Consider the following 21,263-nt stretch of genomic DNA (forward strand, 5'->3'; position numbering starts at 1 on the left):
GTTTATTTATGCTGTTGCAAATACCAAGGTTCTCTTCTTTTTAAAGGCAGAATAATATTCCACTATCTATCTATCTATCTATCTATCTATCTATCTATCTGTAATATGGGACACTTTAAACATTTATTGATCAATAGACATTAAGGTTGTTTTCATAATTTGGCTATTGTGAATATTAACTGCAAATAACATGGGAGAGCAGATATCTTTTTGAGATTGTGATTTCAACTCTTTAGGTGTACATCTAGAAACGGGATGGCTGGATCACATGACAGTTCTATTTTTATTTTTCTGAGGAATTGTCACACTGTTTCCTACAATGGCAGCACCATTTTATACTCCCACTTATAGTGTTGAAGAACTCCAGAACTTCTTCCTTATCCTGTACAACACACCCATATGAATTATATTTTATATATAAAATACATATGCAATATGTTTTGCATATATGTATAAAGTATATTAATATAATTTGCTTAATAAATATTAATTAGATAATGCCGATTCTAACTGGTATACAGTGATATCTGTTATGGTTTGGATTTGGATTTCTCTAATGATGTCCTCATTACTCTTTTTTTTTTTTGGTACTATTTCTAAAGAAATGGAGTGAACTACTCTACTGGGAACTCCCCTTACCATGAGCCCATTAATGCTGGGCACACAGTTTTCTCAATGGCTACATCTACTCTTTCAAAAAAGAGGTCAGGAAGTGATACCCAACAGGAAGCAGTAGTGTACCCAACAGGAAGCAGCAGTGTATAGACCCTATCTTGAATCATTTCACAATGATGGAGAGGGTGAAAGGGAGGAATTCCAGCCCTCTACAGCTCCCTGAAAGGACCCAATTTTCCACCTAACAACACTCATTCTGAGAGGAAACCTCTGCTGCAACTTATTTCATGGAGTCACTCTGGCGATACTAACCCAAATGTTTCCGGAATCAGCAAGGAGAAGTGGTCTTACAAGGTATCACACTTGCCTTCCCACACCTAAAAATCACTGTTCTTCATGAGAACAGCAAGTTGGACTTTTCTCCTCCTATTAAAAAATGCCCTTTTCAACCAAATTATTTTAATGCTGTCTTTATGACAGCCATAACTTAGTAGGTAATAACTTAAGAATGACATCAAGTGACAAAGTGATAGAGTGTATTTTACATACTTGCTTGAAAAATTGTCATTAAATATGAATATATCCAGCATATCTCTAACTGCCTTATTTGTGATGTGAGTTTATGGGCAGGACATGAGAAATGAGAACTGGATTTATAAAAATAAAATTATTAGGAATTATTTAATAATGAGACTGTACTAAGAAATGATCAGGATATTTTTGAGCATGTGTTTGTCAGGTTTTCTTAGTAATTAGTTACAATACCAAGGAAATGGACATGAAATGGAATGGGAATCCTGAAATAGGAGCCATTTGAATCATCCAGAGTTTCCATTATATTCAACATAAAAGGAATAAATCAACATCCAGTTCAGTTGAAACATCCCCAAACTCTTTTAAGATAGCAAAAAACACATAATACGTGACAGGGATCCCATTCGTATGGCTCCAGAAAAAAATAATGCTCTTTCCTGCACTCTCTGGCACCCAGCCTCTTGTTCAATTTGATGGCGAAAGAGTTGGAGGCTTCCATAGTCATGACACTCGAGCTTAGTTGGTTGAAACACACTTGGAAGGTTCTGAATTTTAGCACAGCATTTATGCCACCCCACGCTGTAAGCTTCATGAAATTAGCAGTCATGTGTATCTTGCTCGTCCTCAAATCACTTGCCCATAGCATGATCCCTGTCATGCTATGGAGCAAATATTGTCTCTAGCTGGGCAAGAAGTGTCTCTGGAGCTTTTTTCCTCCTCAGGTCAAAGTGGCTGCTTCTTTCTGGCTGTTTTCTGCATCTGCTGTTCCTTCTGGATTCCATGATTTTCCATCCATCAGGGCTTTCCTGAGTCGTCTCCAGAAGATGTGCCGCCCGAGGCCATGGTCTTCCCACTCCAGGTAAGTGTTCCTGCTGAGAAGGCGATACAGCTCCACCTGCTGCCGGAGCAGGGACTTCTCCAACTTTTGCAGGACAATGAAAATGATGCCAGCTCGGCTGCTGAGAAACTGCCAGGTCTGAGCAATCTCATATTCAAAGATACACCAGCGGCTCTCAATAAAGTGCTGAGACACCACCACAATTACCTTCCTGCTTTTGTGGAAACCTTCCTGGATGATGTTGGCAGCGATGGCCACACCAGGAATAAAGTCTCTGTAGTGCAGGCAGAGCTTAAAGGGTGGCACACCTTCTTCCAAGTTCTTTACCAACTCATTCCTCACCCAGTCCTCATCTTGGCTTGAGTAGATGACAAAGGCATCATAGGTGTTTTCGCCTTGACCATACTTTTTGCAGCCAGCAAGAAGCATGAGGTGAAAATAGAATTTGTAGACCAAACATGCTATAACAGACACCACAAGGACACTGACCACTGTCACAATGATGATAACCTTGGGTATTTGACAGGTGGCATTCCTAAAACTCAGCAGCATCTTACCCTGCATATCTGGAGGCATGGCACACTCCAATCGTTCAGCTTCCACCAAGAGGTGCCTTTGGTCCTTAATCCATTGCAGGAAACTCTGGTGCTCACAAGAACAATCAAAAGGATTCTGAGTAAGGTTTAAGGTAGTTAGATTGCTTGGGAAATGCTGCAGATCTTGCCCATTGGAAGATGCTATTCTATTGGAACTGCAATCCAGATTCTGGAGGGTATGGAGAGGTTTAAAAGAAAGTGCATCCAGTAATAAGAAGTGGTTATTACTCATATTTAGGACCCGAAGCCTGAGAAGTTTGTCAAATACTCCCTGGGACACATGTTCCAGTTGACACTCTGAAATGTCCAAAAGGGTCAAGTTAGTGACCTCCATGAAGATATTGGAAAGGGTGTTGTCCTTGAAAGAATTGCCAGGCATTTTTAAGACTTGGAGACTGAACAAGCCACTGAAGATGCCATGGAAGGCAACATGGGTGTGAGTATAGGAAATGTCAAGATAAAGGAGTCTGCTGAGTGATAAGAACATTGAAAATTGACTGGTCTGTTTCAAAGTAGAATGCTGAAACTCCAGACGCTCCAGTAGTTCCAAACCCATGAAGTTTGAGCTCATGCTTATAACATCATTGAAGCTTAGATTTAAATACTTCAGATTAGGTGTTTCCAAATCTTTCACAGAACAACAACCCTTGAAACTCATGCCATTTCCACTGAGATCTAGAAATTCAAGGTTTTTCAGTGTAAGGTCTGTAAAACTGTTCACACCTCTGTTGGCTGTGAAACTATACCTTTTGAGAGAGGGGATTGAAAATGCAGGAAATTGATTAACTTTACACTTCACCAACTCTAAAGATTGCCATTTTAAATCTTTAGGCAGGCCTTCTAGTCTCCTTGAATACACATGTGCCAGAGACACTGCAGAAACATTTACCAAACAATTAAAGAGGCCATTAATATTTTTTGGAAAGTCATCTAAATATGACAACCTGAATTCTTCAATGGTCAAGGTACACAGTCCTTGCAGGGCAGATTTGTCAAACTCTTCCACATACCTTTCATTTTTAAATTCTCCCAGAACCAACTGATTGACTTCTAAACCGGCCAGACCTTGAATACAAGTTTTCATTACACTTGTATTATCAAAATTACTTCTCAAAGTCAGTCCTTGAAGCCTCATTTTGTCAAAGGCACCAGGTTGGATAAAATCAATTGGGTTTAGAGACAAGTCTAAAGAGAGTTTGGAGTTGTTATATAGAACATGCAGGTCTTTATGATAAATATTTTGAATCTTGTTATTGGAAAGGTCCAAGTACTCCAAGTTGTTCAGGTGAGAAAAATATTCAGGTAACTTGAAGGAACGGACAAGATTGTGAGCAACATTAAGCTCCTTCAAGGTTTTGAGATGTCCAATTGGGAAGTTCTCTAGAGAGGACAGATTTATCTCCACGGCCACCAACTTCTGTAAACTGAGTAGTCCAGAAAAGGCTCCTGGTGCTAAATTCTTGATAGGGTTTCCTGTCAATATCAAGGTAGAGAGGTAGTGTAAGCCCCAGTATGCATCATCTTCAATCTTTTGAATTTCACATCTACAGGGGAAAAAGATACAGAGCATGTAACATTTCCAGCAAATAAAAATTCAAAGTAGAATCACAATCCCAGTCATCCAGTTTTTCATATAAATGTAGTATCTCATATAATTGTACATGGACAAAGACAAGCAAGACCAATGATGACTATGTGGACAAACAAGCAGCTCCACTGATTCAATATTATCACATTGACTTCATTGATAAATTATTTTTGTCAATCTAATCACACATGCCAAGCAGACACAGCAAATCCTTCAGAAGAAAATCAATTAAAGGTCAATATTTAGGGGATGTGAAGATTGCATGGTTGATAGAGTGTATAAGAGCCTTAGACCAAGTTTAGTCATTTCCTGCCACATTTAATTTTGATTGGTACAGAAGCTATGGGTAGTTGTTACTTGTTATCCATGTGAATGACTGGAAAATGTTGATTTAAAAGATGAACAAATTGGAAGATATTTCATATTTAAAAGATATAGAAACATAAGTATAAATAATTACACATCAGTGTCATGGATACCCTTGATTTTGTGCAAAGCTCTGCATACATGCGAGTTAGATATTTGAAAGTTGTTATCATAGGTGATTGTTAATGACTGTGATAAGAATGAATTTTGTGAAAGAAAAAAGAAGTGTGCTGGGACATTTTGCATCAATGGAACTGACCAGACTAGGGAATATTTAAGTTGCAATTTGTCATAAGTAAGCATCAGTAGGAATAAAGGTGAAATGAACAGCACATCCCCAAACTCCAAGCAACCGTGATGCATGGAGGAACCACAGCCACTGTGGCTGGAATGCAGAGAGGGAACTGGAAGAGTGTAAGAGGGGTGGTGAAGAAGGAAGATCCAGAGAAGGCAGGAGATTACAAACAGATAAAGGATTTCGATTGTAGCCCAAGAGAAATGAAAGCCACGTGACATACAATGTTCACAGAGACATCCCAAAGGCTGGGATCTTATGCAGCCAATTGCAGACAGCAAGTTTAAGACAAATTGCTGTTCGTGTTAGAGATGTATGTCAGTTACCACTCACAAACAGATCCTTTCCTTGTCTAACCCCATATAGTGCTTCCCAGCCTTCCTGTACCCTTCAGGATGTTCCTGGGTGATGAAAGCATTTCATCCCAAGCTTTTGTTATTTGCTGGTAACTGGGTAAAGAGTGCTGAGTGTGGTACAAGGAACACTGGAAGAATGGACAAGACAGCTGAGCTTTGGTGCCCCTGCTGTTCTCTCTGACTGTCTGATCTTTGGACCCTCTTTTTCACTCTGAGTTCAAAGGCAGCTGAATGAGGCACTGAACGTGATAATTTCTAGAGTTCCTTATTTTAAATACATAATTCCATAGCCCATAATCTTATATGTCTATTGCTCTATGCATGAGGCAGGACTGGGAGAGTCTTGCTGTGTTGCTATCTCATTGCAGACAGTTCATCACTTTAGAAAGCAGAGTGTTAAGAGAAGGAGACCATTACACTTGAAAGCGAAAGTTATAAACTTGAGTCTCTGGTCTGCTAAAACAGGAGATGTGAATGTGCATAAGTAATTCAAACTCTCCCAGCCTCAGGCTCCTCATCTATAAAAAGGATATATGGGAAATTATTCCTGGTCTATCACAAAGCCTTGCTAGAGGACTATCTGAGAACATGGGCACTGTATGAAAAGGCAAAGGATGTGGGCTGTGGTCTGGCCTGTCCTTGCCCTAATTCAGAATCTCCTGTGTGAGAATCAGAGGGGAAAGTAACCTCTTTCTAAGCACACATTTAAGGCCTCTAAGAAAAGTTCCTTGAGCATTTGGTAGATGAAATATAAATTAGGAGACATTGTTTGATGAGAAAATACTTCTCATTTCAAGAAAAAAAGGAGATTAGTCTCAGTCCAATTCAATACAGATCTTGACAAAATTCTGTCTTGAAAAACTAAAATTTAGAATCTAATGAAATGATATGATATTTCATGATTATGAAATATATTTCATAGAGTGTTTAATATATACACAGAACACTAATATTCATTATCACATGGATCTATCCAGGATAAGTTCCTCTCTTCCATTTAACAGGTATGAGAACTGAGCCTTGGGGAGATGAAGTGGCAGACCCAGGGCCACATGGGTATAAATGTTGGAGGAGGTCTTGACTGGTGTTTCTAGACTCCCAAATGGTTCTGTGCTCTATGCTATTGGCTTTTAAATGTTCCATTCTCACTTCATTATCCTCTACCAATGTTATGGCTTATATCTAGATGTCCCTCCAAAGCTTCACACACTCACAGGTGGGGCTTTTCAGAGGTGGCTGGTTCTAGGGTGTGTGATGCTAAGATTAAGTTATTCCATGATGGGATGAATTATTTGGTGCTGGGGTTAAGGGTGCAGACTAAATTAGTCCACTGACTGGTTAAGTATAGTTCCGGGTGTGGATAATGGGAAGGCCTACCCTGGGACTGGGTGGCTCCACACAAAAGGCAGGCAGCTTGGAAGGAATAAAAGGGAAAAGCTTCTGCCTTGCTGATTGCTGCTGCTTCTTCACTACTTTTCTGCTTTGCTGCCTTCTGCCTGCCATGAACTTTTTCTCCTCTTTGATGGCCCTCTGCTATGTCATCTTGTCCTGGAGTCAGTCTATTATGAACTGAAACCTCTACAAACTTTGATCTGCAATAAACCTTTCCTCCTTTGAGTGTCAGGTATTTTGCCTCAGCAATGAGAAAAATAACTAAGACAACCAATATCCCACTTAGAGTATGAAACATTAATTAGTCGCTTTCTTCTCTACAAAAAGCCTTCTAAAGAGGACTTTCCCTAAGGACTACAGCCTTAGTGTTTATCAAAAATTTATGTAATAAACGTCATATATGAAATGTTTCTGTATTTTCCACCGAACATTATAAAAAATGTGACTTATTATCCCCTTCAAATTTATAATGAAGTCCTTGATGATAAAACTAATTTAGATTCAGTCCCCCCAAAAATGATAATAATTTCACCTGCTCTAATGAATGATATACTTCTCTGCATGAGAAAAGAATAATTTAGTCACTGTTCCCTGCTTCAGAGCTGATGTTTTCTTTTGATTTTGGCATCATTTTTCTGGGTTACTTGTATCTTCCCATTCCCTATCCTCTACTTCACTTTCAATATTTCAAGACATTATCTGAATCCCAGTCAGTTCTCAAAAACTTTCCTGCCCACCCTCCATAGAGAAGGCCTGTCTTCTGAACGACACACATTGTTACCTCCTCTGTCATACAGTTTATTATCTATTGTCATAAATCACCATTTTTATCTAGCTTCAAGATCCAATATGTCAGAATTTGATAACACCTGCTGAATGTCTACAACATGGCCAGAACTTTAACATGTTAGCTCTTTTAAGAGGATGTATCCTCCTGAACAACAGAGCTATATAATATATCAATAGACATTTGTTTCCTAGCAGAATGTGAAACATACAACAAATGGTCAGAAATATCAACTAATGCAAGTGTTTAAATCAACACAGTGGTGTCTTGCTTCACAAACTTATTTTTTTCCATAATTCTGGTTTCTTCTGACTTAAAAAAATGCCCAGTGGTAGAATTATTCTTAGAAATCATCTCACTCAGTTGCCTATTTCACAGACAAGGAAACTGAAATCTGACAATAAATGTCATTTGTTCAAGGTTATAAAACAAGTAAGACAGCTGTTGACTGAATGATTAAGTGAATAAAATTGAGACACCACCATACAGGCTTTCAAGCCAAAGAATGAAATGATGGAACTATGAACATCTCACTTTGTACAGTATGCAAAAACCTCATTAGTTACCTGGATAAATCCAGCACCTCTAGTTCTGGAAAACTGGTGAAGCTTTGGCTTCCTAAGAACATCAGGGGATTAAAGCTCAGGTCCAGGTGCTTGGCTGAGGAGGGGATGCTGCTGGGGATTTTGTAGAGATTTTGCTCCATGCAGTCATATGTAATGTTGGGAACCACCTGCAAGGATCACATATTAGACACCACATCTTATGTGTGCTCCTACCTCTCTCTCATAAGCCAGAGATGGGGGTGGTAATTCCCCTCTGGAACATGTACAATACTCAGTCTATCTTCCTCCATCCATTCACTCATCCATTCACTCTATATTACACAATGTCTTGCTCAAGATAGAAAAGAAAGAACACCTCTACCCACTCTCTGTTCTAATCTCTGACTGTAACAATGGTAACATTCAGTAAGAAGTAATGAAAACAGGTGGTGAAGGGTTCTGAAGTCTGAAAGCCTTAGGTTTTGTACTATAGTTTCTGTGTAATTTGGGGGCAAAGTCTTAAAGAAACTTTGGTGAACCCTATTTATCATGAGTAAAATACAGATAATAAAATATATAGTATTGTTCTAATTCTCTTCCTCATTGTGTACAGCCATAAGATGTTCAAAGACTGATTTTTGACAATTACATTCTCTTTCTTGGCACACTGACTGTGAGCAGATTGATGCAGAAATGAGGGGCCATCTTTGGAGTGTATGGATTCCAGCAGTGGAAAACTAATAAATAAGGTCAAGCACTCTATGTTGTGTTGGTTTCAGTATTCGTTTCTTTCCTAATTTCTCACACTCTTTGTAATCCTTATTCTGTATCTTCCTATCTGTTGTCAGAATTCTCTGATTGCTTCCAACAAAATTCCTTGATTAAGCCAGCTAGCTTTAGTTTTTTGTTGTTTAAATCCAACAGAATCCCCTTAAAGAATTAAATGAGATAAGGTATTTAAATAATTTATATCAAAGTTTACTGCAATGTAACTGATCGATAAATCTTAACATTAATTATAACTATTAATCCCTCACTCTGTGTTGGTATATTTCTTTATGTTATATCCTTTAACTTAATCTGAAAAGCAACTTTTTAAAGATGAAGGAAATAGAAATTTAGAAAGATAAAGTAATACATATATTCATAAAAATTTATACACACAGGTCTTCACTTCATTTCCATGTATGCTTAAATGTTACCCATTCTAGGAGCCTTGAAGCCACTACTGTATAATAGAGACTCTTGCTAGGCACTCTTCTTTCTCCATCTTTTGTTTTTCTTCACAGTTATAACACCCAAAACATCACATTGCCTATGTGATTGTTTCTTAAATATTGTTCATTTTCTGTACTAGAGTGTGAGCTTTGATGGTTTTACTTTCTGCTTCATCTCTGCACTCGGAATGGTCCCTGGTAAATGGTCATTTATCAATAAATACTTGTCTGGAAAATAAATGAAAAACATTGCATACCTGATTGTACAAAGGTTTGCTTTAGGCCAAGTGGTATGTATTTTCTGCTAAGCACTCTGGGCTGTAATACAAAGACATGCCTGATATGGTTCCCAACTTCAATGAGTTCACAGTCTATATTGCTAATATAGAAGCAGAATGATCACTATCTAAAGCATCCATAAATCAGGCTTGGAAAATATGTCCTGTGGCTCTGAGAAAGAAGAGATTAATTCTGGATTCACACAAGACTTACTAAAATGGGTTTTGAAAGTTTTTAGATTTGAATCTATGAAAAAGGAAGAAGACATTAGATAAGAGAAAAATGAGTAACAAGGAAAGGATGGAAAACTAACTCAGATTCTCTCAAAGGGAATTCAAGGCAAAAATGGGATAGTGGAGAACTCTATAGGGTAACTGAGAAAGATGACCCTGAAAAAGAGATACATTAGCAAGGTCTGAATGGAGTGAGTGGTTCAGTCATGAAGATGACAGAACTGTACTTTCCAGTATGGTAGCCATAAGCCTCACACATCTACTGAGCACAAGAAACATGGACATTATAAATAGAAAAGTGTGGTAAAGGTGAAATAAATACTATATCTCAAAGACTTATAATAAAAAAGAAGGTATCTTCTTAATAGTTTATATACATACATGGTATACACACACTTATATACACTAATGCCTCAGTTCATGAACACTTCTGTTTGCAAACAATTTGGTTCACCAGCAAAAGCATTCAGCAAACTTTTGCTTTCATTTGCCACCTCTGTATTGGGTGACAAACACAACCACAGCCATTTTTCCCACACAAGCACAAACAATCCCATCTTCCCCAGAATTGTAAAACAAATTAAGTTTATAAACCAAGGCACGACTGTGTATATTAGGTACTTGTTTCTTTTCACTTTTTGAATATGTGTACTAGAAACTTTAAAAAACATATGTGGCTCACATAATATTGTCCTTGGACAGGACTGATTTAGGAAACAAGGATAGATGGATTGTGAGTAGAGGAAATAGTGCAAAGGCCCTATTGTAGAAAACTACCTTAATAGCTACAGAGAATTATTAAAAGCTTTTAAAGAGAGTAATTTGTCATAACCAAGCATCTGGAAAAACAACAAATAGACATCAAAGGGAAGTGTGCAGACTGGGACTACAAAGGGTGGGTTAAACCAGATCAGTCACTGGACAGGAATCCAGGCCAGGTGACCAGAGGCCCTGCCCTAGGGCTGCCCTGGGGGATAGGCAGGGAGAGAAGGCTTTGGGAATGCCAGAATACGGTACATGGAGAAAGTTAAGTCAAGGATCCTGGGATTTTATCCCCCGATTGGGGGTTCTACCCTTATTAACCTATGGGTAGGAGAGACACTCATAGGAAGACAAGGACTATGGGCCGGAAATTGGGAGAGGGTAGCTCTTTGAAGTAACAAATTAGTCTTCTCTGTTACATGTTAAATTACACTGTTTTCTCCCATGTCCTCAACTTTCCTTTCCTTGAGTTTCTGGCCCTGTCTCATCCTGCATCATCTTCTTGGCTATTCAGTTCTGTCATGGAGTTTGTGCAGGAGAAAAATGAAAGAGATTAATCGGGAGTGAGATCACTCACCAACTTGTATTTCACAAAGAAAGAAAAAAACTGTATTAGCTGACATCATTCTCTTCGCTCCACCCTTTTCTCTTATTTTTTTCTTTCTCTATTTCCTTCTCTGGTTCTTTGTCTCTTTTTCTTTTTTCTTCTGCTCTTAGTTTTTTCAGCCTCTGGACTGAATGATATGACCAGATATAGAAGTCTGAAACTCACTTCCAAATTGCTTTCTCTTAAGAAACAAAAAGAGGTGTACAGCATGCCTACAATCCCAGAACTCAGGGAAATTGAGGCAAGAAGACTGAAAGTTCAAGGTCAACCCAGCAAGACCTTGTCTCAAACTAAAATTAAAGGGCTAAGGATGTAGCTCAGGGAAGGCCCTGGGTTCAAGCCCCAGTACTGAAAATTAAAGAAAAGCACCTTTAACCTGAGATTGAAAGGTGTGGTATATAAACCACAAGTACAAAGGCATCATACTGAAGCAGCCTTCCTAAAATTCACTAGTGAAATATTATTATAAGTATTTTATAGGTGTAAAAACCAGTTCCAGAGAGGCTTAGTAAGTTCTTCACAGTCATACAGCCATGAGGTCACAGAACAGTGAGTTCAAGCCAGTCTAATTAACCTAAAGCCCCTAATAGCTTCAAAAGTCCTTAACAGGACAAAACACCATTGGCTGCCTGTTAATTCCCCGTTAACAATGAGTTATTTGTTCCCTGTGGCCTCTCAAGTCTAGTTCATTTTTCTCCTTTTCGTAAAAGAAACTAACCAGAGCGCAGCACAGCAAGTTCTGGGCAGGGAGGAGTTTTCAGAAGCAAGGGAAAGCTCCCAGGAGATGAGTTCGCCGGATCACGTACCTCCACGCAGGGCTCCCAGCTTTCAGGTCTCACGCAGGCGAGGAAGGCCATGGCTGGAAGCAGAGTCCCAGCCAGGACCTGAGAAGGAGTCATCCTGGCATTTTGTGCGAGTGGCAATGGCCGTGTGCAAACATGCCTGCTGACCCTATAAGCACCTGGGAGCGCAGGGTCCTGAAGCCGTGGGCTCTTCGCTCCTGTGAGTGCCCCACTATTCAAAGTAGCTGGGGTAAAAGGCGAGGAGGAAGTGAAAGTGCCAACCTTAGCTTTCTGGAGTTTCGTTTTTCTGGTACATGTTCCCGGCCACAGGAGGGGAAGTTATAAGTAAACTTCTTAGTGACCAGGGGCTGGAGCGGCAAGAGGAAGCTGGCCTTCATACCAGGAAGTCACCTGACCTCACCCTGGAATTCAGGCGGATTGACAGACTTCGTTGAAAAAGCTGACCTGAAACTGCAGTTTCTAACTTTGTTTCAGTAATGCAAATTACTGTTTACACTGATTAACTAAGGCTGCCATAGAACTGTAGAAAATATCCCAGGCTGGGTGGTTGAAACGACAGAAATATGGAGGCTAAAAATCCAACATCAATTTGTCTGGTGTGTCTGTGTTCTGTGTCCTCATCTCTCTCTCTCTCTCTCTCTCTCTCTCTCTCTCTCTCTCTCTCTCTCTCTCTCTCTCTCTCTCTCTCTCTCTCTCTCTCTCTCTCTCTCTCTCTCCCCTTCCCACCCTTCCCCCATCCCTCTTTTTCTTTCTTCTGCTTTTTGTTGTTGTTATTGTTGTTGTTGTTTTGCAAATTGTTTGGTAGTACAGTGCTAGGGATTAAGCCCAGGACCTTCACATTGAGCTACATACTCAGACTATTTTTTATTTTTTATTTTGAAACAGGGTCTCTCTACTTGCTAGATTGGGCCTGAATTGGTGAGCCACCTTGCCTTGGCCACCCAGAGTGCTGGAGTACAGGCATGTGCCACTTTGCCTGGTGCTTTTAGGAGAATAGAAGATTTACCTGGGTGTGCTGACATGTGCTGGTAATCCAAGCACTCTGGGAAGCTCAGGCAGGAGGACCATAAGTTCAAACCTAGCCTGGGTAACTTAGTGATTTAGTTAAATACTATCTCAAAATTAAAAAGAAAATTTAAAATGGACTGAGGATTTACCTCAAAGTGAAGGCATGATCAAAAAATAAATACAAACATAGATGAAAGAACACTAATCCATTATAATAGGAGCTACCCATATAATTTCATTTTACCTTACACTACTCGTTAAAAGCCCAGTCTCCAAATATGGTCACCATTCACCATCTGAAGTATTAGAGTTTAGGACTTCAACATATGAGTTTTTTAGTAAGATATACTATACAATTCAACATGAAAATGCTTGAAAGTAAAGGCCCAGTGTGACACTATTAGAAAAGGATAGGAATATTGAGAAATGTTTGAGATTCCGAACCAAATATTGAAGTTCAATCCTGGCTGGAGGGACTCAATTCACTTAAATTACTAAATTTTAATTTCTGACCTGTAAAACAAAACAGTTTTTAATCATAATGGAAACTCATATTGATAAAATTTATAAAAATAAAGCCAGGCAATGATAATCAAATTACACAAACTACCAAGCCTTCCTTTCCTGGTCTTTAAAATAAAGATAATTATATTTTCCTTTTGTGATTGTATTAAGTTACAAAAATGTCTAGTCTGGTGTATGGCTTATCATTATGTTTCATAAATGATAGCTATAATGATTATATTAAGTATGTGTTTAAAGTGGCGTGATCATATTATAGGATTAAATGAGCTGGCATTTGTAAAGTTTTAGGACAGTATCTGGACAGAAACAAGAACAATATAAATTTCTATTGCATAAAAACAGTTTAAACTGGGGATATTATTTGTATAATGTGCTCAATAGTTGCACCTATATAGAGTGCCCTGCTGGCACCTCAAATCCAGCAAGTGGGAAACCAGACGAGAGGGCGTCATGTCATAAAGGACTGAGTGCCAATTCTCGCAGATTTCTTCAGCCAAGCTGCACAATTAAGCTAAATATAGTTCCCTTCAGAGAACCTTTGTTTGAGGATGAATGGAGACTATGTATATGAAGACCTTAGAACACAGCTTGGTACAGAGTAAGTGCTCAGCAAATTTTGGCTCCCTAGAAACTCAGTGGTATTTTACTCCAAATTAGTCATCCAAGCTGAAGTCTCTTTGAGTTTAAAACTTTGATTTCCTCATTTCTCCCTCTGCACATATATTGACTCTATTTTCTATATAAATTGCTCCTGTAATAACAGTTGGGTTACATCACCATGAAGCCATCATAAATTGAAAATATTGGGAGTCAAAAAATGCATTTAATAAACCTAACCTGCCAAATATTATGCCTCAGCAACACAGTAGGGTGTCAAGCAGAGTTTGCTACCCTCATGATTGCATAGCTAAGTAGGAGCTGCAGCTTGCTGCCACTGTCCAGCCTTGTGAGAGAGGATGAAGGATGGCAAAAACTCTGGTGAGTGTTTAAATTTTTTAAAAAATGATTACAGTAAAAGACACATTGCCGTTAGTCCTCCTCAAAATACCCACATCCCATTGTTCCCACCACTTCCTGAAGCGCTGTTAGAAATTCTCTTCCTTGTCTTTACAAAGCATGATAAAAAAAAAAAAATCCAACAGAAAAGCAAACTTTTTTAAAAAGTGAATTTTATTGGTACATTTAAGGTATACAATATAATGACATTCATCATTGGAAATTTGCACCTTTACACCATTTCTCTTGGTTCTTATTTTTTCATCATTCCCCAGCCCTCCCTTCAACCCCTCCATCCCTCCCTATTTACAAAGACTTTGTTTCCATTTTTTCATTTTCTCGTATTAATTCCATTCCCTTCTTTCCCTTCCCCTACCCCTCCCACTTCCCTTTCCCCTTTCCCCTTTTCTTCCTATTTCACTTTATCTATTGTACCTCTTAGTCCTCATTTACACTTTCAGTTTCTCACTCTAGAGAAACCATTCAGTATTTTTACACGTGTGCTCTATTTTTTCCCTTGAGTATTGCCTCAATGTGCATGCATGTAGCTATAAATGTCTCTAATTTCTGATATTTTATGGATGAGTATTACTCCATCTTATTAAAAAAACACATTTTCTTTATCCAGTCTCCAGTTGATGGGCAATTGGGCTGTTTCCAAGTTTTAGCCATTACAAATTGTGCTGCTATGAACATAGGTGCACATATATCACTGTGGTATGATTCTTTTAATTCTTTGGGGAAGGTACTCAGCAGGGGAATAGCTGGGTCAAATGGGACTTCCAATCCTAGTTCTTTGAGGTATCTCCATACAGATTTCCACAGTGGTTGCACCAGTCTACACTTCTACCAGAAGTGGAGCAGGATTCCTCCTCCCCCACAGCCCCGCCAGTATTTGCTATTGGTTGATTTCATGATAGCAGCCATTCTTTCTGGGGTGAGGTGGAATCTCAGTGTTGTTTTCATTTGCTTCTCTCAAATGACCAGTGATGTGGAACATTTTTTCATATGTTTATTTGCTATTTCTACTTCTTTGTCTGAGAAGTGTCTGTTCATTTCAGATGCCCATTTTTGGATTGGAACTTTAAATTTGGAAGGTCTGATTTTTTTAAGTTCTTTATAGATTCCAGATAGTAGACCTTTATCTGAGAAACAACAGGTGAAAATTTTTGCCCACATTGTGTGTTGTCTCTTCACACTGTTGGTGGTTTGTCTTGCTGTGCAGAAGCTTTTTAATAAGAAGAGATCCCACTTGTTGATAATTTGTGCTAGTTCACAGGCAAATGAGGTTTTGTTCATAAAATCTTTTCCTACACCAATGTCTTCAAGAGTTTTACCTAACCTCTGTTCCAGCCAGTTCAGCATTTCAATTTTAATATTTAGATCTTAAATCCATTTCAATTTTAATTTAGTGCATGGTGAGAGATATAGTTTTAGTTTTAATCTTTGGCAAGTTGAAACCCAGTTTTTCCAGCACTATTTATTAAAGAGGCTGTATTTCCTCCAGTGAGGGTGCTTGGCTCCTTTGTTGAAGATGAGGTGGCTGAGTGTGTCTGGAACGTTTCTGTGTCTTCTAATCTGTTCCACTGGTTTTCAGGTCTGTTTCTTTGCCAGTACCATGCTGTTTTTATTACAGTAGCTTTGTAGTATAGTTTCAAGTTGGGGGTTGTAATACCCTCTGCCATGTCTCTGATACCTAGAATTGCTTTTGCTATTCTGGGTCTCTTCTTGTTCCAAATGAATTTTTGGATTGTTTTCTCAAGGTCGGTGAAATATACTGATGGGATTTCAATTTTGATTGCATTGAATCTATATAGCAGTTTTGGAAGTATGGCTATTTTTACTATGATTCTTCATACCGAGGAGCAATGATGTCTTTAGATTTTCTGATATCCTTTTCAATCTCTTTTTTCAAAGTGCTATAGTTTTCAGAGAAGAGGTCTTTGATTTCTTTTCTTAGGTTGATTCTTAGGTATTTCAGTTTTTTGGATGCTATTGTGAAAAGAATAGTTTGCCCTGTTGCTATCTCAGCGTGTCTGTTGTTCATGTAGAGGAAAGCTATTGATTTTTGTGTGTTGACTTTGTATTCAGCTACCTGACTGAATTTGGTTATTAAGTCTAGAAGACTTTCAATTGAGTTCTTGGAGTCTTCTACATAGAGTATAATTTCAACTGCAAATAATGACAATTTGACTTCTTCATTTCCTACCTTCATTCCTTTTATTTCCTTCTCTTGTCTAATTGCCATGGCTAATGTTTCCAAAGCTATATTGAACAGGAGTGGTGATAGTGGACCTCCTTGCCTCGTTCCTGATTTTAGTGTGAAGGATTTCAGTTTTTGACCATTTAACAAGATTTTGGCTGTTGGTTTTTCATAGATGGCTTTTATCATATTGAGGTAGAGACCATCTATTCCAATTCAATTTTTTGTAGGGTTTTAATCATAAATACGTGTTGGATTTTGTCAATTGTTTTTTCTGCATCTATTGAAATGATCATTTCCTTTTGTCCTTGGCTCTATTGATATACAGTATTACATTTATTGATTTGCTTGTGTTGTACCATCCCTGCATCCCTGGGATGAATCCCACTTGGTCAGAGTGGATGATGTTCTTGATGAACTTCTGCATTCTATTTGCCAGTATCTTATTAAGGATTTTTGCATCTATGTTCATTAGTGAGATTGGCCTATAGTTCTCTTTTTCAGTTGGGTCTTTCTCTGCTTTGGGGATCAAGGTGATGCTTGCTTCCAGGAATGAATTTGGGAGTATTACTTCACTCTCAATTTCATTGAAGTGTTTAAATAGTAGTGGCAGTAGTTCTTCTCTAAATGTCTTGTAGAATTCAGCAGTGAAGCCATTAGGACCCTGGCTTTTCTTAGTTGGTAAGTTCTTAATTACGTTTTAGATTTCATTGATTGATATTAGGTTGTTTAGAATTTTTAGGTCATCTTCTTTCTACTTTGGTAATTCACATGTATATAAGAATCTGTCCATTTCTTCTGTGTTTTCCATCTTATTGGCATATAGGTTCAAGTAGGTATTGGTGATCCTCTGGATTTCTGCTGAGTCCATTGTAATTTTACCCTTTTCATTCCTAATTACATGGATTTGGGCCTTTTCTTTCCTTTTTCTGATATGATTGGCTAAGGGTTTATCAATTTTTTTTATTCTTTCAAAGAACCAACCCTTGGCTTCATTGATTTTTTTGAATCATTCTCTCAGTCTCCATTGCATTGAATTCTGCCCTGATCTTTATAATTTTCTCCCTTGTATGAGCTTTGGGGTTGTCCTGCTCTTCTTTTTCTAGAGGCTTGAGGTTCAGAATCAGGTTGTTTAATTGGGCTCACTCTGTTTTCCTAATATGAGCATTCACTGCTAGGAATTTCCCTTGTAAGACTGCTTTCATTGTGTCCCATAGATTCTGATATGTTGTATTGTCCTTGTCATTTAATTGTAGGAACTGTCTGATTTCTTATTTAATCTCCTCTATGACCCATTGCTTATTCAGAAGTGTGTTGTTCAATTTTCCATGTGTTTATGAAATTTCTTGCGGTTTCTTTTGCTATTAATCTCCAATTTTATCACACTGTGGTCTGAAAATATAAAGGGGATAACTTCAATTCCTTTGCACTTACTTAAAAATGTTCTATGAGTGAGTACATGGTCCATTTTGAGAACAACCTGTGTGCAGTTGAAAAGAATGTGTATTCTGATTTTGTGGGTTGGAACACTCTGTAAACATCTGTTAAGATCATTTGCTCATGAGTTTGACTGAGTTCTGGCATTTTGTTGCTTACTTTTTGTCTAGTTGATCTATCTATTTGTGACAGTGAGGTATTGAGGTCCCACAGTACTATTGTATTAGTGCTTATTTAATTTTTCATGTCCATTAGTATTTGTTTTATATAGTTGGGCACACTAGTGTTTGGAGCATATACGTTTATTATTGTCATCCCTTCCTCTTGGATTGTTCCCTTTACAGGGATGTAGTATCCTTCTTTGTCTCTGTTAATCAGCATCCATTTAAAACCTATTTGATCTGCAAAGAGGATAGCTACTCCTGCTTTTCTTCAGGTTCCTGTTGCATGGAGTATTGTTTTCTACCCTTTAACTTTCAGTGTATGAGTTTCTTTTTGAATTAAGTGTGTTTCTTGTACCCAGCATATTGTTGGATCTTGTTTCTTAACCCTTTCTTCCAGTCTATATCTTTTAATTGGGGAATTGAGACCATTACCATTGATGGTTATAACTGATATTTATTGACTTACCTTTGTCATCACTTTTTCTCTTTGTTGGATTCTCCCCCTTTGCTTTTAATTTCTTGTCGTGCCCAATGGATTCATTCTGCTGGGCTCCCTATGGTTGTGATCCTCATTGTCTTTTCCTAGGATATTGTCTAAAGATTTGTGGCATGCTGGTCTGGTATTCATGAATTTCCTACAGTCCTCTTCATCATGAAAGTATCTTATTTCTCCATCAATTTTGAAAGATAGTTTTGCAGGTTACATCAATCTGGGTTGGAGGCTGTTTTCCTTTAGGGCTTGAAATATGTTACTCCAAGCTCTTCTTGCTTTGAGGGTTTTGCATTGAGAAGTCTGCTGTGATTCTGATAGGCTTTCCTTTGTATATGATTTGTTTCTTTTCTCTAACTGCATGCAGAATTTTGTTCTTCTGTTGGGCTTCTGGAGTCTTAACAATTATAAGCCTATGTGTAAATATTTTTTGATCAAGGCTAGCTGCAGTCCTCACATATCTGTATGTCAAGTTCTTTTCTCCTGCTTGGGAAGTTTTCTGCTATCACTTCTGTGAACAGTTTTTTTTTTATGTCTTCTGCACTCTCTCCTGTATTTTTGTTGACTCCAATCAGTCTTATGTTATTCTTCTTTGCATCGTCTAGCAGCTGCTGGATTGATTTCTCGTGGTCCCTTAGTATTTTAAAGAAATTTTTGTTTTTCTGGTCACTAATTGCAATCTTATTTTCTATATCTGAAATTCTATCCTCACATTAGTTCATTCTGCTGCATAAACTTTCAATGGAGTTTGTAATCTCCTGGAAGTCTGTTGCATCTGTTTTATGGATTCCATTTTTTTTCTATGTTGCAATTCCATCATGTTCCTCAACTCCTCTACTTTTTTATCTGTGTCCTCTCTAGATTTATTAATCATGTCTTGCACTATGGGCTGTTATCTGAAAAATTATTTCTGATTTCATTTTTTCCAGATCCTCTTTTGTTGCCAGTTCAAGGAGTCCAGGTGGTTCAGTTTCAGATTGTTCCATCTTCTTTTCCTTTGTGGTTGCTGTAGATGATCTAGAAGTTTGGTTTTAAGACATGTTTATGTGTCTTCTCACTTCAACTGGGGATGGGGGGCTGCTGCTGGCACCTCTGTGGCTCACCTCCTCAGCACTGGGGGAGGGGGGTGTACGGCAGCCTGGAAGGCTCCTCTTTGATTCTGGGCATGGCTCTGCTCCTAGGTGCTGTGGGGGCTCTGCTCCTCTCCTCTAGGGGTGGTGGTATGGTGGTCCAGAAGACTCCTCCTCAGCACTGGGGCTGGCTCTGCTCCTCCAGAAAAGTTCTAAATACTTTATGATGTGTTCTAAAACACCTTACACACTGTGCAACTTCTGTCTCTTCCACCAAGTCAAAGTGACTGTGAAAGGGAAGCATTTTGAATAGATTCACAGCATTTGGCAGCCACAGCACTGCCATTTAAGACATTCAAAAAAGAGGACTTCTAGAACTGCTTCAGACAATGGCCAGAACAATGAGATAAGGGTACTTGAAGAGAAGTATTTTGAAGGGGATGAATGGCAATGTGTCTTTTACTGTAATACATTTAAAAAATTTAAACACACAACATTTTTTTTAATGAGACCATATACCCTACTGCATATGGCTAGCCTGGGAGAAGATCAAAATGACCATCCCATCAGTGTTCTCCCAATTTGGAAGAGATTGTCCCTCACAGAGCAGTTTGCAGGGCAGTTAGTTGGAAATTAGTGACTCACCTTCAATATGCAGGTTTAGTAACCCAAGTTGACTCTGATACGCCTCTTCTATGGGGCTCATAACTACACCCAGGGAAATGCCATAGTCTTTCCCCAGTTCACGCATGGTGGGTACCAGACACCAAGAGACAGATTCTATACCCCAGAGCCTGCTGAAATCTTTCAAACTAGCCTATCAGCCTGTATACCCTACCTTGCCTTACCTTTTCTGCAGATGCCACAATACCCAGTTGGGCTCATGATTTCCCCCTTGTTCCTTTTACTGCCTATCTTATCTCGGTGTTTCCCCAGATGGCCACCTGCAGGGTGTGACATGCCCCTGACTCTTTAAAGAGCTGAGTGGCAATCTATATTTTCAATGACAATTGTTTCCTGATCTGTGGGCCTCACTATATGGTGAAAGAAAAAAAAATCTATCAAGTGGAAAATATAAAGTAATTCTAAAATGACAGTCCTCATTTCTATTGGCATTACTGCTAAATGTACGCCATGGTCTAGAGTAGTACAACAAACTGTCTAGATCTTATGGAGCCCAGACACAACTCTTCTAATTCATCCTTAATTCTCCAATCAAAGGTATCTTTCTAAAAGACAAATAGAAGTACCTCATGGCATGTTTACTGTCCTGAGGTTGTCTATGGCCTGGACCTCAAGCTTCTGTGAATAATTCCCCCATACACTCACATACATCCTAAGAAGGAAAAAAGAAAGCATGGGCATTATTCCAGGTAAGATGTAATTAGACCCCATCACTAGAACACAATGAATAAATGAATAGAGTAATATAGTATATATACAGAAATTCTATTTCTTTTTCCATCATTGTAAAGGAAACCTGTTGGTAGTTAAAATGAAGCATAAGAGAAAGGGTCCAAGAAGATGCTGTATGCATCTTCATCAGATATCAAATAT

The 21,263-nt window shown here is 38.5% G+C and overlaps 1 protein-coding gene across 3 annotated transcripts; it reads right to left on the minus strand.

The window, feature by feature from the left end:
- Positions 1-1,282: 1,282 nt before the first annotated feature.
- Positions 1,283-12,235, minus strand: Tlr4 (toll like receptor 4). 3 transcript variants are annotated; one of them, XM_087183293.1, is made up of 3 exons: positions 11,729-12,235; positions 7,934-8,100; positions 1,283-4,127 (listed from the first exon to the last, which is right to left on the minus strand). In XM_087183293.1, exons 2-3 carry the CDS (start codon positions 8,071-8,073, stop codon positions 1,868-1,870), a joined length of 2,400 nt encoding a protein of 799 aa, XP_087039419.1. In that variant the 5' UTR covers positions 8,074-8,100; positions 11,729-12,235; the 3' UTR covers positions 1,283-1,867. The 3 variants fall into 3 exon arrangements, with proteins under 3 accessions (XP_087039419.1, XP_004849535.2, XP_087039421.1); XM_004849478.4 differs by having other exon boundaries at positions 11,817-12,234; XM_087183295.1 differs by lacking the exon at positions 11,729-12,235 and adding an exon at positions 9,387-11,721.
- Positions 12,236-21,263: the final 9,028 nt, after the last annotated feature.

This window comes from Heterocephalus glaber, unplaced genomic scaffold (assembly GCF_053883595.1).
Source record: "Heterocephalus glaber isolate CG9 unplaced genomic scaffold, H.glaber_assembly_v1.0 deba00001479, whole genome shotgun sequence".
Taxonomy (NCBI): domain Eukaryota; kingdom Metazoa; phylum Chordata; class Mammalia; order Rodentia; family Bathyergidae; genus Heterocephalus; species Heterocephalus glaber.

Bases quoted from the DNA above. Each gene is read 5' to 3' on its own strand.
- Tlr4 (XM_004849478.4), bottom strand. From the start codon at position 11,909: ATGACTCCTTCTCAGGTCCTGGCTGGGACTCTGCTTCCAGCCATGGCC. The intron at 8,101-11,816 runs GTACGTGATCCG...TGATCCTTGCAG, and splicing joins GCTGGGAGCCCTGCGTGGAG to GTGGTTCCCAACATTACATA. The intron at 4,128-7,933 runs GTAACTAATGAG...TTTCCCCTGTAG, and splicing joins GAGGTGCTGGATTTATCCAG to ATGTGAAATTCAAAAGATTG.